This window comes from Cervus canadensis, chromosome 13, assembly GCF_019320065.1.
Source record: "Cervus canadensis isolate Bull #8, Minnesota chromosome 13, ASM1932006v1, whole genome shotgun sequence".
Taxonomy (NCBI): Eukaryota; Metazoa; Chordata; class Mammalia; order Artiodactyla; family Cervidae; genus Cervus; species Cervus canadensis.
Window position 1 is genome coordinate 32,332,860 of NC_057398.1, and position 18,696 is coordinate 32,351,555.

General features: G+C 56.3%; 2 protein-coding genes across 14 annotated transcripts in view; one reads left to right on the forward strand and one right to left on the reverse strand.

Moving 5' to 3' along the window:
* Positions 1–1,625, reverse strand: part of NPHP4 (nephrocystin 4) — a 138,143-nt gene extending 136,518 nt beyond the window's left edge. For 8 of the 11 annotated variants that reach the window (XM_043485067.1, XM_043485066.1, XM_043485065.1 and 5 more), the window contains exons 1-2: positions 1,383–1,625; positions 344–400 (exon numbers count right to left, since the gene is read on the reverse strand). In XM_043485067.1, coding sequence (XP_043341002.1) covers positions 344–400; positions 1,383–1,594 — 269 coding nt within the window. In that variant the 5' untranslated portion in view covers positions 1,595–1,625. Of the gene's footprint in view, positions 1–343; positions 401–840; positions 1,139–1,188; positions 1,310–1,382 lie in introns of those variants that run through there. The other 3 variants (XM_043485069.1, XM_043485068.1, XM_043485062.1) reach the window with 3 other exon arrangements.
* Positions 1,626–1,764: 139 nt separating this feature from the next.
* Positions 1,765–18,696, forward strand: part of KCNAB2 (potassium voltage-gated channel subfamily A regulatory beta subunit 2) — a 96,497-nt gene continuing 79,565 nt past the window's right edge. For 2 of the 3 annotated variants that reach the window (XM_043485087.1, XM_043485090.1), the window contains exon 1: positions 1,765–1,910. The gene's annotated coding sequence lies outside the window, so the exon portion shown is untranslated. Of the gene's footprint in view, positions 1,911–17,872; positions 17,936–18,696 lie in introns of those variants that run through there. The other variant, XM_043485089.1, reaches the window with a different exon arrangement.

Genomic DNA, 18,696 nt, shown 5'->3' on the forward strand with positions numbered 1-18,696 from the left:
AGAGTAGACACCAAGTGCATGTGTGTGTGTGTGTGTGGTCAGTAGTGTCCAACTCTTTGTGACCCCATGTGTCACAAAAAGGAGCCCGCCAGGCTCCTCTGCCCATGAGATTTCCCAGGCAAGAATACTGAGTGGGTTGCCATTTCCGACTCCAGGTAATCTACCCAACCCTGGGGTCAAACCCACATCTCCTGCATTGGCAGGCAGATTTTTTACCAACTGAACCACTTGTGAAGCAACGCCCCCCTCCCCCCCACGCAGCCTTTATTTTCTAGAGTAAGCAGAAGTCTAATTAAGCCCTGCCTGGAATTCCTCTTTCAAGGAGTATTCTTTGAGTACCTACCGAGTGCCAGGCCCTGGAGAACACTGCAGACAACCTCCTTGCCCTCCAGGAATGTATCTGAAGGGAGGCAGGAAGACAGGATACAAGTTAGACACAAAGGAGGTGGTTGTGACCTATGAAAGTCACAGAGGAGAGGAGGGTGCAAGGAGCTGTGATGGAGACCCGGCTTGAAACTAGCGGCGACTAGGCACAATCATCTAAAGTACACCTTTTCCAACTACACAAGCTTGTGAGACTTCCGACCTGTGCTTCAGTCAAAATGACACAGTGCGACAGAGAAGGCAGGACCAGGGTTGCGAAGGCATCTGTCTTCTATAGAGACAGACATGGAAAGAAATGTGCAAAGGCCTGAAGAAGACAGCAGGAGACCGAGCACTGGGGGTCTCAAGAGCACAAGGGCCCAAGTTGGGAGCTCGGAGGCGGTCAGGAGGTCGGCGGGCTGGCCAGCGGAGGGGAAGGCGGGAGCAACTCCAGGGTAGGCCTTCAGCAGGCAGGACCTTCGAAGCAGGGAATCCCGCGATGATCAGGGAGTCTCCAGATCTCCACTGGGCAGCGGCGCGGGGTCGGGTCGGCAGGACCATCAGGAGACAGCTACCCAGCAGGGACAGGCAAAGCAGGGGTCCCCAGCAGGGGTCCGAACGGGAAAAGGGGAGGGCCAATGCCGCGGTCTCAGCAAAGCCCAAGCCGGCGGCACCGCGGTCGCCGGAAGCTGAAGCGCTGCCAGCGGGTGCGGGGTCTACGCGGAAAGCGCAAAAGTTGAGCCCCAAGAAGCCCCGGATACCCTACAGGACCCGGCGGCCCGGGCCACCAAAAGTCAAGGAGAGGGGGAGGAAAATGCGACCGACCCAGGCACAGCCCCGCGCTCGCCGGATTGCCGCGCCCCTCAGGCCTCGGACCCCAAGAAGAGTCGGACGGAGCACCCCACACACACTCCGGGTCAAGGCCTCGGGCCGCTCGGGGGCCCCTGAGCCTCTGGACTGAGTCCAACCTCCCCCGCGGCGCCAGCCAACGTGGTTCCGCCCGTGGCGGGCAGCGTTACCTAGGAGACGCGCCTGCAGCGGCCGCACCCGCCCCCGGGCGTCGAGCCCCAGGCTTCTGAGGAAGTGCCTCTACGACGGATCCAGAGGCCCGGCGCTGGCCGGTGCCCACCGGAGCCGCAGACCCTGCGGGCCGAGGACCGGCCAAGGGGCGCCCGATCCCCTGCCACCAGCCGGAGGAGTCTTGGAAGGGGAAGAACCAGCTCTCCGTCATCCGCGTCAGCAGGACGCAGGGACCAATCAGAGCCCAAGTCCAGGGTCTCCGCTCCAGCAGCGCCAGCCAATCGGCGCGGCGGCGGGCCCGTCCTAATTTGCATGGTCGGCGATCCCTCAGCCAATAAGAGTGTGACTGGCGTGAAGAACAGCCAATGAGAATCTAGAAGAGGAGTGGCCCCGGGCGTCCCACGAGGTGAAGATGCTGCGGGCGGAACCTGGTGGAGCGAGCGGGATTCGGGGGCGCTAAAGTCGCAGGGGCAGGGCGGGAAGGAAGATCCGGAGCGGGATAGAGGATCCGGAGCTGGAGCCCCCAGGTGAGTGCAGGGGGAGACCCCAGCCGTCCGCGCAGTCCCCTGCAGTGCGCCGGGAGAGCGGCGGCGGGCACCGCGAGGCCCGCGCTGACTCTCCATCTCCTTGTCTCCAGCGCGTCCCCGCACCCGCCTCCATCCTCACCTCCTCTCCAGCCGGCTCACCTCCTTCTCCATCACATCCCTTCCCCCATTCCGCCCTCCTTTGCCTGCCCTGTCTACCAGCCTGCCCGACCTTTTAGCTCCCATCCCGACCCCTGTCCTAACTTCATCCCTCCCTGACCCCTCCTTTTCCCGCAGCTTCGCCTCCCCCTCCCCCATCCCTCTTTCCATTCCCTCTTCCAGCCTCAGCGCACCCCCCCATCGGAGCGCTCCTGGTCCTAGTCCTCCCCATCTCTCTCCCAAAGGCTCATCCTGCCTCTCCTTTCAGGTCCCTAGCCCCGTCTTCCCACCCACTCTGCTCCCAATCCCTACGTTTCCCCGTGGGCGCCCTCTCTCCACCTTGCCCTGCTCCCCAGGACCTTGGCACTCCCCTCCTGCACCAGTTCATCTGGCTACCTGCACACAACACCCCACCCGGGTCCTTCTGCCCCTACCCCATCTTCAGGTTCTCTTAGCTCCCCACCTCCCCTACCTGCTGCTGCTCCCGCAGGACGCTGGACACAGAGCCCCAGCTGCTGCACCGCGTCCTGCTGCAGTGGCTGTCCTGTACCTGCCCACCTTTCCACCCTGTCACCCAGGCAGCCTACCCTGGCTCTGCTCACCCTGGCATTTGTCCAGGGGCTCCTTTGGGGTCTACACTTTGTCTAGAGCAGCCTCAGGGGGTCTCCAGGTGAGAAGTCCCTTAGCGTCCTGCCTTCCTCCCTGGCCATGATGTCCCTCCCCACCCCACCCCCACTTTCCTGCTCAGCTTACTTTGTGATTCAGCATTTTTGGGGTGGTAACTTTCTTTGCCTCCTGGCATGATAGGGACCTGGTTGTGGGCTGAAGGCAGGGGGTCTTGACCCTGAATTAGAGGGGCCACGTTAGGGAACAGTCCTGAGCTACCTGGTGGGGTCAGGGTTGGGGAGCGGGAAACCCACCGTTAGGGGCAGTCCTTTCCTTTTTCATTTGTCTGCCCTGTGTTGAAACGCATCCAAGGGGAGATGACATAAGTAATAGCTCTTGGGGAAATGGGCTATTAGCATTTATGGAAATTAATACATCCACATCCGAGGCACAGGAACACCAAGTTCAGGCCACAGCTGTCCCACTGTCTGTCGTTTCAGGATTTCTCCTTTCTCTGCAACTTCTCCTCCCCCTCAAAAATGCCATCCGCCTTTCAATGCCAACAGCAAGCCCCTGCTCTGCAAAACAGAACCGCATTGAGGCCCCACATTGCAGGGTCTGGGGACTGTGGAGAGTCGTGTCTGCCCTCTCGATTGTTGCTTGGTGTGTGGATCTCCCTGCAGAGCCCAGGCTCACATGTGGTTCCTGGGCTTCTACCCCTGAGCTGTCATGACGGGGTGCCCAGAGTGCATTGGCTACCCAGGTCCTGTCCATGGGGCACACTCTCCAAGCCCATGCCCAGCCTCAATGACATTGAGGGTGTTCCAGCTGCAGTGCATTCCTACCTCGAAAGCAGCCTGCTAGAGGCTCCCCTGCAAACCCGAGGTCCAGTTCCTTGTGGCTCTTTCTGCTGCCCCGGCCGCCAGACCATGTGGGGGCTGAGCCAGTGCATGAGGAGGAAGGGTCTTGAGCAGTGTGAAACCAGGTCTCATGCTCAGAACCCTTTTGGGTCTGGACGTGGTGCCTGGACAGGGATGAATGAGCACGAAAGCAACTGTACACAAGTGTGACACAGACAGCACGTTTCTTGTCTGCTGAGGGTCACGGGCCGTGGCATTGAGGGACACAGGGGCGAGCAAGCTCGGGTGGGGCAGATTGAGAAGCTTCACACCTTGGGGCTGGCTGGCTTTCCTTCTTCAATGATCTTCTAAACCCCAGATGATTCAGGAGGAAGTGAGTGGTACAAGTTTTGGTTTGGCACTTTCCGGTAAGGGAGGGGGCCTCCTCTCAACTTTCCTGTTTGTTGGTGCTGGGGCCATAGCAACTAGGCAGCTCCACGCGTGGCAAAGGAAGGCCTCCTCCGCTTCTGGAACCCGGGGGAATGTGTATGGTTTCCCAGGACTCCAGCTGGAAGGAGCATGTGTCTAGTCCTTGACCTCCACTTCTCCATGACCTTCACATCACCAAAGATCCCAGAGCCATTTCCTGGAGTCCCTGAATTACAGGCAGAACAGTGGCACTTCTGGCAGCATTTGGGGAAGACTGTCTCTGACAGTCTTCAGGGCCAGAGACACCCCCCTCCATCCCTTCCCAGCAGCTAGGGGTCCCACCTCATAGAAGTGAGCATGCTAAAGCTGCAAGGGGCTTGGGCATCTTCCACTTGGGAGGCATCAGCAGAAGCCCAAAGGCAGAGACTTCTCCAAGGTCACTCAGAGGTGTCAGACCCTTTGCCTCCTGCCAATCTGAGCCAGGCATTTCTTTCTGCCCACTGGAGGAAACCAACACCCCATGGATGTGCCAACCAGTGGCCCTTTGGGAAGCACTTGTGAGGTCATGCTGACATATGTGGGGAAACAGCACCATGGGTGCTTCTGAGTCACTGGGGCTGTTGGGAGTCAGAGATGCCACCAACTGCAGAGAACCCTCAGCCACAGCATCCTGCCCTTCCTGGCAGCGCCCCAGAGCCAGGGCCCTGTCGTCCCAAAGATGTCATCAAAGAGATGGCCACTGGGTGAGACAAAGGGAAGAAGGGACACTGCGCTTTGACCTTGCTTCGCTGCAGGTCCTTGTAAATAACCGTAAACCCACCCCCTGCGAAGGAGGCTGATTGGTCTGGATGGGAACCAGGCACAGAGAGGTGGCGAGACAGGCCCGGCCTCCAGATCATGAGGAACGTGGCTTCTCTTCCCACTGCACCAGCCCCCTGCCTGACCCACCAGGCTCCAGCCCATCCACAAGTGCCAGAAATCCTTACCCCCTATAGATACATCTCCTCCAACGTGCAGGAGGGTCAGGTTCAACCCCCACTCGTGAGGGATATGGAGGCCACCTTTCTCATGACCAGGAAGCCCAGCACGCTTAGCCCCCTAGCGTCTGCAGGTTCCCCCTTTCATTGGACAACTCTAAGGGGATGTGGTCCTTGGCTCAGCTGGTGCAGAGGAGAAAAAGGGACAGGGCCTCCCCCAGAGGGCACACAAGGGGCCAGCTGGGGACATCACTAGATTGGTCATCCCATCACTGCTGGGGTGAGCTTAAGCCTTTCCATCCGACCTGGCCTTGACAGGAATGTGAGTTTCCTCCCCAGGCGGAGGTGAGCAGCTACTGGGTCTTCATACCTTTGGCCACATCCCACAGGGCTGAGACAGGGCCAGCCTTCCTCTCTCTACACCAAGGGATGCACTCCAGGCCCGGCCACCCCCACTCAGATCGTGCAGTGCACCCGCATACTTTCTAATCATCAGCTAGAAAATGGAGTCTCTGGAGGTCCCCCCCTGCTCCACCAAGTGATCAGGTGGTTAGCCCTGGAGACTGGGGGCATCTGGGGTTGTATGTGTCCCTTGCCACAACACCTGTTCGCCCGCATCTCTGGCTCCCTCCTCCATTGAACTTCCTCTTTGCAGGCAGCCCATCTTCCCTCTCACTCCAACACACAGGCACTTGCAGAAACGACTGTCTTGGTGCCACACAGGGTATAGATAAAATGGGATTGGGAAAAGGGGGAAAGCAGAGATGGGCCGGGAACATCTCCTGTGCTGCAGATCCACTTGGGGGCCTTTTCTCCACCAAGATCTTGAGACCTGTTAGGGGGTTTTCCACACCTAACTTGATCATGGATCTTGAGCCCAACTGCTAAGTAGCTGAGATCCATCATCCAACTCAACGGATGAAAGCCAAGTGCATGTTACTCCTTCTCAGATCCCCACACCGGGTTCAAAGCAAACCAGCAAACTGTTCATCATCAGGCTAGTTTCTCCAGTGAGCAAGCAATTTCTGGGTCCCGTAGATACAGGATCTGGCCCGCAAGCACAGCGGTCCTGGCCTGTGGCTCCCGGGGAAGAACTAGCTCTCTGAATGTTCAGCTCTCACTCTCCCAGCTGCTTGACCCTGTGCTTGCATCTCCCTTTTTCAGGCTTGGTAGAATGATACAAGTAGAGGCATAAGAACAGTCCCTGGCATAGGGCAAGCCCCTCATCAACTTCCCAGCCTCTGTGTCCAGTCACAGGCTAAGCACAAACCTTTGCCATACCTGGAGCCCAGGCGGCTCCCGGGAAGGCTCAATCAGAGTGACTCAGGTCGCCCTCTGAGTCATTTCGGGAGCCCACATGGGGCTCCTCAGAGAGGCTTATGCTCCTGGAGAGGAACCTGGGAGAGCCCAGCTGGTGGCTCTTATGGAGGGAGGAGGGCTTTACCTATCTGTGCAGATCACAGCCTCCCGGTGAGTGGAGGGACACGCCCCGCCCTGTCCTCCCTACCCCAGGCCTCCTGGAGGACACCCGTCTGCCTGCCTGCCCACCTGTGCAGTGGCCCGTGGGCACCAGGAGGCTGCAGAGCCCCGCCCCCAGCTCACCCACCCTCCGCACCACAGCATGTTTTCATCTTCCATCCCTCAGCAGCTTTATGATCTCTCAGAGCAGACTCCAGTCTGATGTCCACAAGCTGTCAAATGCAGCCCAGGGCAGAAGGAGCTAGAATTCTGCCTGGGAACATTGCATTCCCATGATGGAAGGGGCTCCCTGGAAACAGTGCCCTTCCTGCCCCTTCTGGATGGAAGAGACTCAGAAATAACTTGAACAAGGAAATTCTGATGAATCCACAGATTAAAAAGTAAATTAGAATTAAACATTGTTTAAAACCTGTAATACCGCCAATGGGGAAAGGCCTTTGCGGCAGACATATGAAGGGCCAAGAGTGAGCAAGACCCACCTCACCTCCACCTCTAGAGGCCAGGAGCCAGGAAGGGGAGGCAGTAACCACAGACCAGGAACCATCAGAGATGCCTTTGCTAAGAGAGAAGAGATGAGGGCAAGTGGGGTTGACCCTTGACCCAGACCTTGAAAGGAGGCAGGGTTGTGACAGCAAAACTGGGAAAGGACTGTCTCGGAGGGGACCCTGCATGGGCAAGACCCTGGAGGCAGGACAGTGGGGGCGGAGTGCATTGGACAATGGCCGAGATCCAGGGGAAGCACAGGTGGAAGGTGCCTATGGGAGTCGTTGGAGGGGAAGGAACTGGGGTCTGAGAGACCAGCCGTCGGATGAATGGGGGCTTTGGAGCTGGCAGTGACATGTCCAGGCCAGGATGGAGGAGGCAGATGTGTCTATGACATGCGGTGAAGACCGGGTATGGTGGTGGAGGAGACCGCGTGTCTTCTTAAGGGGAGACTGTTGTCTCTATTGGGTGCTTCTGTAGACCCAGCGTCTCACACAGAGCAGGACCCCATAAATATGTCTGGAGCCGATGAATAGAATGAACAGACAGGAGGGCAGCAGAGCACAGCCTCTGTGGAGCTGGGCGGCAGTGGGATGTGGAAGGTGAGAGGAGCCTGGGACCCCAGGCTTTCATCCCTGGGTGTCGTCAGCCTGCACCCTGCTGACCCTGCCTCGTTGGGTCCAAGTTATGTGCCTTGGCCTTCAGTTTGGCTATGGGCATTGAATGGGGAGCCCTGGGTTCAAACGGGGTTCAAGCCAAACGTGATCGCTAGCACCCACCTGTCACAGCCCGGGCAATGGACCGGGTCACCCTGCAGGTGGGGACAAGAGTGAAGGGGGCAGAAGAAGGAGCCCAGGGAGTGGTCCTGAGTGCAGGATTCAAGAGAGGAGACGAAGGTCAGGACAGGAGGAGACCCTGGGTTACCCTGGAGCCCAGGAGGAAATGGAGACGGAGCAGGATAGGTGTCCATTGCGTCAGGCGGGCCCCATGCTGCGGGGACCAGTCTCTACCAGGAGCGGAGGTGATGGAGCTCCCCACCCCCACAACAAGTGCACGTGCCACCCTCTTTGCCCTGTTCTATGTCGACTTCAGTTTAAGGAGCTGATATTGTCCCCCTTTTACTGGTGCAGAAATAGGCCCTAAAAACTGAGGTGATTGTCCTCAGGTCACAGAGCATGAACAGGAAGGAGTCAGGATCTGAACCCGGGCTGTTGGGGACCAATGCCCTCCCTCCTGACCTTTGCACTCTGCTGCCTAACTGCATGCTAAGTCACTTCGGTCATGTCCAACTCTATGCAACCCCATGGACTGTAGCCCACCAGGCTCCTCTGTCCATGGGATTCTCCAGGCAAGAACACTGGAGTGGGTTGCCATGCCCTCCTCCAGGGGGTCTTCTCAACCCATGGGTGGAACCCGCGTCTCTTACATCTCCTGCATTGGCAGGCAGGCTCTTTACCACTAACGCCACCTGGGAAGCCCAGGCTCCTGAGAAATCTGACCATGATAGAAGGAAGGACAAGACAGTGAGAGAGGCAAGCAGGTCAGTGGAAAGAAAAGTCACTCTTCTGGTGAACTGGGTCCATCAGCCTCATCCTCAGTCTGTTCATTCATAAAAGATGGTTTCTATGGTGGGTGATTCTGTGTCCTGTCCTAATAGGGACATTTCTGGGGATGCCTATGAACTGAGGGGCTGGGGCTCATCCTTGCAGTCTCACTGATGCATGTGACATGACTGCAGAGAAGGGGACCTCTCTGGTGGCCCCAGAGGGGCCAGGAGGTCCTGAACCCTGAGACACACATTAGGATCACAGAGGGAGAATGAAAACAGCCCTCTCGAGTCCTGGTGGGGCTCAGTGGCCACTGGCCTGGGGTTCTGAGGCAGCACTTTGAGAAACACTCAAAGTTTTCAGCAGACTTTCCCATTTCCACTTTGTAAAGTGATGCCCAAGGACATACACCTTGACCATTGGAAGCTTTGATGAGCAGGGCTTCCTGGGTCTGCTTCAACGCTCTGGAACTTGGGAAGCCCTCACTCAACTGGGCCACCTGCTGTGCTTTTGTCAGCTTCAAATCCCAAATCCAGCTTGATTCCTGCCGTGGGTGGGGAGTTGCTGATATCAGCCATGCCCCAGTCCTCCTGGGACGACACTTGGCCAGGAGGCTGACTCTCTCACCTGTCCTGAGTGACGGAAGCAGGTGCTCCACTTAAGAACGGGCTGGTCCCTCGGAACTGAACCTGTGGCATCCCCTCCTCTTCTCGTGAGGCCCACCCTCCCCACAACACCTCCGCTCAGCAGCTCCCTCACCCCCCGGGGAGTGTTGCCTTTGTCTCTCACAGAGGAGAAGGTGTTTTTTGTCACCCAGTCCAGGAGGCCTGGAGCCATCTCTGCCCTTCTGCTATTGCCAAGGTCACGGGATGGCCAGAAAAGAGATTATTGCAAATCCCAACAAAATGCCGCCCCCTTCCGCAGGGACACATAGCCCTGACCCTCCTGTGTCCCTGCCGGGGGCACAACAGGGACTCCTGGGAGGCTGTCATGCTTCCTCCTCAGCTCGAAGGTTGAAAGTTGGGTTGGGAAAGACCACTGGTGGCACTTGGGGCAGCTCCTGTGGGGTACATGTGGACCACGTCCTAGACAAAGGGCCTATTCAGATGAGACCCATCCGCCACCCTGGGCCTGAGGTCACAACACGAGGGACTCTCATTGCTCGTAGGAGCAACCCTGCTCCTGAGCCTCACCTTGTGCAGGTGTGGCCTGTGCTCCACCCCGTCCTTCACTGACCCAAGAAACAGGGGCACAGACAGGGCCACTGCCCTCAGGCCCCTCAGTCAGCGGGGGAGGAGACGTGGGCTCAGCGGAAGTGACTGCAGGCCCAGTGGGCGCAACACGACAGAACAAGGTGCATCCACGTGGTCAGGAAGGGAGGAGGTGAGGCTGGAGCTGCTGTGGTTCTTACTGAAGGCAGAAAGGACAGGGCGGCTTTCTGGGCAGGGAGAGCCACACATGAAGGTGCAGAGATGGCTGGCGGTTGCAGCGGTGGTGTGGGGGGCTGGGGGGAGTCCTCATGAGATGGCACGGGGTTAGTTGAGGAAAGATCTTGGAGGCTGCTCATCTGTTTTGGTAGAGACCACACCAAGCAACATGTGGGATCTTAGTTTCCCAACCAGGGGTTGAGCCCACACCCCCTGCATTGAAAGCACAGTCTTAATCACTGGACCAGGGAAGTCCGAGGCGCTGCTCATCTTTATTTTTTGTTGTTGTTGTTCAGTCATTCAGTTGTATCTGACTCTTTGCGACCCCATGGACTGCAGCACGCCAGGCTTCCCAGTCCTTCACTGTCTCCCAGAGTTTGCTCAAACTCATGTCCATTGAGTCAGTGATACCATCCAAACATCTCATCCTCTGTTGTCCCCTTCTCCTCCTGCCTTCAATCTTTCCCAACATCAGGGTTTTTCCCAGTGAGCTGGCTCTTTGCATCAGGTGGCCAAAGTATTGGAGCTTCAGCTTCAGTATTAGTCCTTCCAATGAATATTCAGGGTTGATTTTCTTTCAGATTGACTGGTTTGATCTCCTTGCTGTCCAAGGGACTCCCGAGAGTCTTCTCCAGCACCATAGTTAGAAAGCATCAGTTCTTCAGCACTCAGCCTTCTTTGTGGTCCAGCTTTCACATCTGTACATAATAACTACTGGAAAAACTGTAACTTTCACTATATGGACCTTTGTCAACAAAGTGATGTCCCTGCTTTCTGATATTTATTTATTTATTTAGCTGTGTTGGATCTTAGTTGCAGCATGCGGGACCTTTGATCTTTGTTGTGGCATATGCAGGATCCTCACAGCATCTTCTGTTGCATTGCCCAGGCTCTCTAGTAGTGGCTTGGGCTGTGGAGCGCATAGGCTTAGTAGCTGTGGTACATGGTCTTAGTTGCTCCACGGCACGTGGGATCTCAGTTCCCTGACCAGGGATCAAACCCATATCCCCTGTGTTGCATGGCAGAGTCTTAACCACTGGACCACCAGGGAAGTCTAAGAGGCTCCTCATCTTTAAAGGAAAGATGTGCCCTGGCTGGGACATGGGAGGGTGTAAACAGGTAGGCATCTCTGCACCTGAGAGTCAGAGCACCTGTTTCCCTGCAGAAAGAGGGCACTGTTTTGTTGGGATTTGCAGTGGTTTTTTCCAGGCATCCTGTGACCTTGCCAAGAACAAAAGAACAGATGAGGCTCCTCTGTGGGTCTGCGCTGGGTCATGCATCCAGAATGGGGGAGAGGGAGCTGACAGGTCCCTGGAGGCCCCCACCCTGTCCCCTGCTCATAGTTCCCTTGGGAGCCCTGAGCTCCTCAGCTGCCATGATTGCCATAGCCCCTCCCCACCCCCCCACCACAAAACACATGCACAAAGCCTGTGTATCAGACTGGGCCCTTACTCCCTGCCTCACCCAGGGCTGGAAGGTTCTGGCAAGACCCACTGGGGTACTGCTGGGAGGGATGTAGAGGAGAGGGTTTCTCCCCACCTTCTGGCACCCTGGTAACCATGGTAACAATGGGGAACTGCTGGAGGCTTCCAGCCACCTGCTGGGCTGTATGGATGCCGAGGGCCTGGCGGGGACCCATGGTACAGGCGTGTGGGCCCCTGGGCAGCAGCCTTTGTGAGCAGCAGGAGAGGGGGCAGCAGATGCAGCCCCAGTCACCCAGACCTCTGCAAAGCAAAGGGCCCTGGGTCAGGGGCCAAGGGAACAGGACAGGGGACACTTCCCCAGTCCCTTGAGGGGATGAGAGAGCACTTGCCCTCAGGTTCATGCAGAGCCCCTGGTCTCTAAAGCAGCCCTGAGCCAGCAGGCATATAAACTGTTATAGGGTCTATTTAATTTATTATCGAGCGGCTGGGCTGAGCTCGAGTAGCCAGCAGTCCTCAGGAAAGTCCCTTTGGGCTCCTTACTCTTTGACACCATGGGATCCAGCCACTCATTTGAGGGAGAGAGGAACTGGGGTTCATGGAGGAATCAGACTTGTTGGCAGCATGAGACCCCCAGGCAACTCTGACCGCCAGCTAGTGTCACTCCCTGAGCCCCCTAGCCAGCCTCCCGTAAGTCTCTCTGAGCTACCGGTGTCCGGTCCCCCCTAGAGCATGTGCCCCCTGAAGATAGGTCATGTCTGTCCAGTCACCTCTGTACCCCCAGCTCAGCCCTTGGGCAGGCACATGGCAGAAGCAGGTACTTGGCAATGATCAGAAATGATGGACCCTCCCAGAAGGCAGAACAGGGGAGGCTGGTGGCTGCCACCTCACTCAGGAATATCAGAGAAGTGAAACCCTTGGTCAGAAACCAAGTGCCAAAGCACCCCCAGAACCTCCTCCATTCATGAGAGCACTTTCAGGGTGCACCTGCATCCCCCAACCTGGTCTCTTCCCTTCTTTTATTAACCAGACAGCCCGTGCCTGGTCCTCCAGGGAGATACTCACTGCTCTGTCCATGTGGGTGAATGTGGGCTTCCCAGGTAGCACTAGTGGTGAAGAGCACACCTGCCAATGAGGAGACATAAGAGACTCAGGTTCGATCCCTGGGTCAGGAAGACCCCCTGAAGGAGGGAGGAAATAGCCATCCACTCCACTATTCTTGCCTGGAGAATCCCATGGACAGATGAGTCTGGTGGGCTACAGTCCATGGGGTCGCAGAGTCTGACACAACTGAGTGACTTAGCATGCAGCACATGGGTGAATATTGCTGGTGGGGTAGGACCTCCAGGGCCGTCACCCTCCCTTTAAGCCCAAGGAAATCTTGCCTCACCCAGGCTGATTTCTTCGACTTCCATGAGACCTTGGTCCTTCAAGCCACTGCATCTCAAGTGTCCAAGGCCCACCCTCACAACCCATTCCCTCACTGTGTTGACATCTCCAGGGCTCGGAGCTGCAGGAGGTGATGCCACAGTCTTGAGCATCCTCCACTCCTCCATTTCTTGTGAGGCTTCACTCCAGGAATGAAGTCCTAGTGTCGGTTCTGGCACTGCCCACGGGCAAGACTGCCCTCCCGCCTCCCCTTCAGTCCACTCATCTGCCCCAGGAACTTCCAGAGTCCGTGCTTGAAGGAGCTGACTTGCAATGCTCTGGCCACCTAGTGAGCTTTGAGTCCTTGAGCTGAAGCCATGGGACCAGGCCTGGGCTACCTGGAAGCAGACACAGGCCGTCCCCACTGTAGGCTCCCTTATTCCATCTCCCTCAGGCAGACCGCTCCATTGATGGATCATCTGCAAAGTATCATATCCCTGGGGCACAATCCTGCCGCACCTTGAACAACAGGCAGTGCCTCAGGGAAGGCAAAGCAGCCGTGGCCTCTGGGACCTGGCACCCAGCCAGAGGTGGCAGTCGCAGGGATACATCCCTGCAGCTGAAGGTGAGACAAAGCCAGGTGTCAGAGCCTGTGTGCTGAGGCAGCTGTGGTCCAGGGACTGGCATGACAGGCTGATGGCCACAGGCTCCCAGCCACCTGGCATCTAGACAGATGAGCCGTGTCCTGCAGCCCGGCAGCCCCACAAACAGACCACATGCTTAGTGCCCAGCAGCCACATTCATGTGTTTATAGCAGAGCCACTTAATTATGTGAAGATAATTCCTTCGAACTGCAGAAACCATCCCAGGGCATCCAGATTGAGTGGTCCCAGGTGGCAGACAGAGAAGGCCATGTCCTGTGGGCAGATTTCCAGGGAAGCTGGTGGTCTCCAGGAGGGAGGCTAGATGACCAAAAGCCTTTGCCCTGCTGCAGAAAGGAGGCAGGTGCTTCAAATGATGCTGGAAAAGGATGCTGATGCTGGTGTTGGTAGTGGTGGTGGTGATGGTGCTGGTGGGGATGATGATGGAGATGATGGTGATGGGGATGATGATGGAGATGATGGTGATGAGGATGACGATCATGTTGGTGATGACAACAGTGATGATGACCATGATGATGGTGCTGGTGGGGATGGTGATGATGGGATCGGTGGTAATGGTAGTGAAGGTGGTGATGGTGTCGATGATGTCGATCATTTGGTGATGACAATGATGATGATGCCCATGATGGTGGTGCTGATGAGGATGATGATGGAGATGGTGGTGATGAGGATGATGATCATGTTGGTGATGACAACAGTGATGATGACCATGATGATGGGGAAGAGGAGAGCCAGGGTGATGGGTTTCCTGTCATTATTTATATCAGCAGCTGCCCTTGGTCCAGGATTTGCTCTGTCAGGCTCTTGCTTAAACCCACAAGCATTTACTCTTGATCCTCCAGCCACTCCCGAAGTTGGTGCTTCATGGGTGAGAATGGGTTTCATGCTTAACCTCAGGTCTCACAGCCACCAGAGGACTCTGGGCCTCAGGTCACCTCACTCCTGGCCTCCCCGCTGGGCCAGAGTGACCAGGATGCCTGGTAAGGGGAAAGCGCAAGAAGGCCCAGCCCAGCCCTCAGCTCGGTGCTGGCAGAGCCCCATGTGGGACTCCCCGTGCTACCCCAGAGTCTGTCTTCCCCTGCCTCATACACACAAACACCCCACCAGAAGGGAGTCACTGAGTCAGCAGTGATGCAGTTGGGAGGTTGGACCCCCTCCCCACATCCTGGATGCCTTCCCCTCCCACCTTCAGAATCATGGGGCTCTCCACTTCCCTGACTCACATCACTGCCTGAGCATCTTCCCAACAGGGAGTCATCACTGCAAGAAACCGACTCACATCCCATCATTTTTCCGTAATTCACTTAAACATGATCTCCTTAGGGGTTTAGCAATTTTTCACCCTTCCCAATAGTGCCATCATGAACACTGGTGTGCATCTAAGTTTATTTCCTCTTGAATGGTTGTTGTTATTCAGTTGCTCAGTCATGTCCGACTCTTTGCAACCCCATGGACTGCAGCACTCCAGGCTTCTCTGTCCTTCACTATCTCCTGGAGTTTGCTCAAATTAATGTCCATTGGGTCAGTGATGCCATCCACCCATCTCATCCTCTGTTGCCCGCTTTTCCTCCTGCCCTTGATATTTCCCAGCATCAGGGTCTTTTCCAGTGAGTTGGCTCCTCTCATCAGGTGGTCAAAGTATTGGAGCTTCAGCATCAGTCCTTCCAATGAATATTCAGGGTTGAGTTTCTTTAACATTGACTGGTTTAATGCCCTTGCTGTCCAAGAGACTATCAAGAGTCTTCTCCAGCACCACTGTTCGAAGGCATCAATTTTTTGAGGCTCAGCCTGCTTTATGGTCCAACTCTCACATCTGTACATGACTATGGAAAAACCATAGCTTTGACTAGACGGACCTTGAACAGTTAGGTTATGTTTATATAAGTCGGATTTTTGGATCCAAGGCTCTGGGCTTCTATTACCGGATTGCTTTCCCAGAAAATTGTGCCGCACACCCGCAAAGCAGCAACGCCTCACTGGAGTAGCTTCCTCGCAGCTTCACCCTCAATGAGTATTTTCATTTAAAAATGCATTTTTTTTTCCTGTTCATTACAAGATTGCAAAGGTGCAGTGCCTGATGGCTTTCTTTTGCATCCCTTTTAATTTCAATAGAGCCTTTAATGGATGGGGTGGAGTAAACCTGGCTTTCGAATTGCTAGTATAGTGCTGCATGGGCAAGATATTAATCTTTCATGCCTCTGTCATGTGGTCCCAGCAGCGTAATCCTCTTTGAAATCATTTGTTATTTATTCCTACAGTCCTCTGAGAGCAGGGAGAGCCCCAGGAGCCTATTCACTACACACGGAGAGCTGCAGAAATTTGCCTGCAGACACCCCCTCCCCCAAGGTGTGGAACTGAACCAGGGCTGGGGACACAGGCCCCCAGCAGAGGGTCACCACCCCCATCGAGAGCAGCCTCTGCCTACAACCTGCTAAGGTTAGGGGGTTTCTAAGGGTGGCCGGTGAGTCTGCTTTCCAGGGGTGTTGGAGAAAATGACCACAAGTGGGGGAGTTAAAAATGGCTATGTTTATTCATTGGCCGCTCTGAAGGCTGGAAGTCTAAAATCAAGGTGTCTGCAGGGCTGGTTCCCTGTGGAAGCTCTGAGTCTGCTCCAGGCCTTTCTCGACATCCAGCATCACTGGTCATCCTTGGCCCTCCTTGCTTTGGTAGATGCATCACCCCAAACTCTACCTCCGTCCCTTGCCTCCTTTTCTGCGTCTGTGTCTTCTCCTCTTGTAAGGAAACCTGTCACTGGATTTAGGGTCCACTCCAAGTGATCCTAGTGGTAAAGAATCTGTCTGCAATGCAGGAAATGCAGGAGACATGGATTCAATCCCTAGGTCAGGAAGGTCCCCTGGAGGAGGGCATGGCAACCTAATCCAGTAGTCTTGCCTGGGAATTCCCCTGCACAGAGGAGCCTGGTAGACTACAGTCCATGGGTCACAAAGAGTGAGACACAACTGAGTGACTAACACACAGGTCAATCCAGGATGTGCCTGCACATGCTCAGTAGCTCAGTCATGTTCGACTCTTTGTGACCCCATGGACTGTAGCCCACCAGAGTTTTCTGTACATGGGATTTCCCAGGCAACACTACTGGAGTCAGTTGACATTTCCTTCTCCAAGGATCTTCCCAACCCAGGGATCAAAACCCACGTCTCCTGGCAGATTCTTTACCACTGAGCCACTTGGGAAGCCCCAATCCAAGATAACATGCCTTAATTATATGTGCAATGACCTTTTTGCTGCAGAAGGGCATATTCAACCGAACCAGGGATCAGGACTTTGACATGTCTTTTGATGGGCAGGTTGGGAAGATCCACTGGAGAAGGGATAGTCTACCCACTCCAGTATTCTTGGGCTTCCCTGGTGGCTCAGCTGGTAAAGAATCCACCTGCAATGCAGGAGGCCTGGGTTGGAAAGATCCCCTGGAGAAGGGAAAGGCTACCCACTCCAATATTCTGGCCTGGAGAATTCCATGGACTGTATAGTCCATGGGGTTGCAAAGAGTCGGACACGACTGAGCAACTTTCACTTCACTTCACTTCTTTGATGGGCAGGGACATGGTTTGAGCCACTACAGCAGGTTTCTGCCACTGATTCCCACCACCACCCCCAGAGCCCCCTCTGTGGCTTTCTTTCTGGTCTTCTGATTCTTCGTCATTGGTAGGGACTGCATGTCAGGTGTTACTGTCTACGGGGCAAGAGTGGAAGAGTGACAGGCGGACCTGGGGTTGAGCTGGGTTGAGTTGGATCATCCTGCTGAAAAGCCAGCAGTTGCACCCAGAGCCGGGGCCCACGGTGAGGAATGGGATCCAGTGTGGAGTCACCCTGCCCACAGCTGCCAGTGTGCTTAGAGGGCAGAGTCGCCTCCTGGCCTCAGAGCAGTGGGCAAGCAGCCTGGGGAGGCCTCACGGAGCTCACCTGTGGGTGACGGTGAGCAGGTGAGACAGGACAGTGTGTTCCATCAAGGGCAGATGGGAGGCGCTCAGAGAGGCCCCCCTTTTCAGGATGCGAGCCTGTGCCTCCCCAGGGAGGGGCAAGTTTATTCTACAGCCTTTAGGGGTCCCAGATCCATCAGACACTGGCAAGCAACCTTTTTCTCAGCCTCCCTATTCCCTCTACAAAAGGCACCAAGGTCTGTCCCCCAGCATCTCCTAAGAGTCACCATTAAAATCCACCTGAATTCCAGGTGTCCAGCACCGCCATGTGTGTGATCATGCAAAGTTCTGGGGATCAGCCACGGATAGTCAGCCTCATGCTGTGCCAGGCACTGTGCCAAGTACAGGGAAGGGGCTAGCTGGACACGGTGGCCAGAGGTCCCTGAGCAGGACTGGCCAGAAGTAGGTGGCCCCCATCCCCACAGCCCATCACCAGCCCCTCAGTGTTACCTCCGCGGGTGAGAACACCCACCACTCCCCAAGGCCTCCCGGCCCCAGGTCATCCAGAGCCCCAGAGAGAGAGACCCCCGCATGCCTGGGGGAGGGGACAGGGGACTGTGTGTCCAGGGACTGCTTGGTGGCACAAGAGGGCGCCAGTGCGCCCACTTAGACTGGAGAGACCTGCTTTGAGACTGCCTGTCTGGGGGACTCCAGCATGCCGGCCTCTGCCTTCTGCTGCCATCCTAGGGGGTAAGCAGTTAAAAAACCCACCCCTCTCCCCAGACCAGGGCAGCAGCTTGGAGCTGCTTCATCCATCCGCCTGCCGGGAGCTGGGGCCGCCTCTGCTCTCTCCCGTGGCATCTGCTGAGTCAGGCTTTGAATCACTGCAGGAATCACAGCCCTGATCACTGGTGGGGGGGCGGGGACGGGGGGTGGGGCAGTCCTTCTTCCCTACCCCCAACTCTGTGTTTTCCTCCCATCTTGACTCAGCTGGAAAGACCCCAATCCACTGTGATAGGAGATGAGATGTCTCTCTGTCCCTTCTATTCAGGATGCCCCTCAAAGAGTGGGGAAAACCAGGTTCACTGTGGGTCTGACCACTTGGGGGGAGGGGATGCGTGTGCTTGGACCTCCTCCCCTCCTGTGCCCCTACCCACCCCCCCCCCCGGGCCCCGCAGTCCTTGGGCTCATTGATTATCCCGCTCAGAGGTGGATGCAGAGCTTCTGTCTCTGACGCCCCAGCCAGGTACTCACAGCACTGCAGCCTCAGCCAACCGACTGGAGATGCGCACCGTGCTGGCCGCAGGGTGCCCTGGGCTCGGTTCTGCCCGTGGGTGCTGCCTGGAGTCCTCTGAGATTGCATGGCCACCCCCCAGGGAGCTGGTGAGTGGTGGTGCAGAGGGAGCCCAGCCTCACCTACATCCTCACCAGCACCGGTGCGAAGGGAACCCTGGAGGTGGGCCGTTTAGACCTGCAGCTGGTTTTCGCTTTGGGATGAAGGGCAGGGCTTG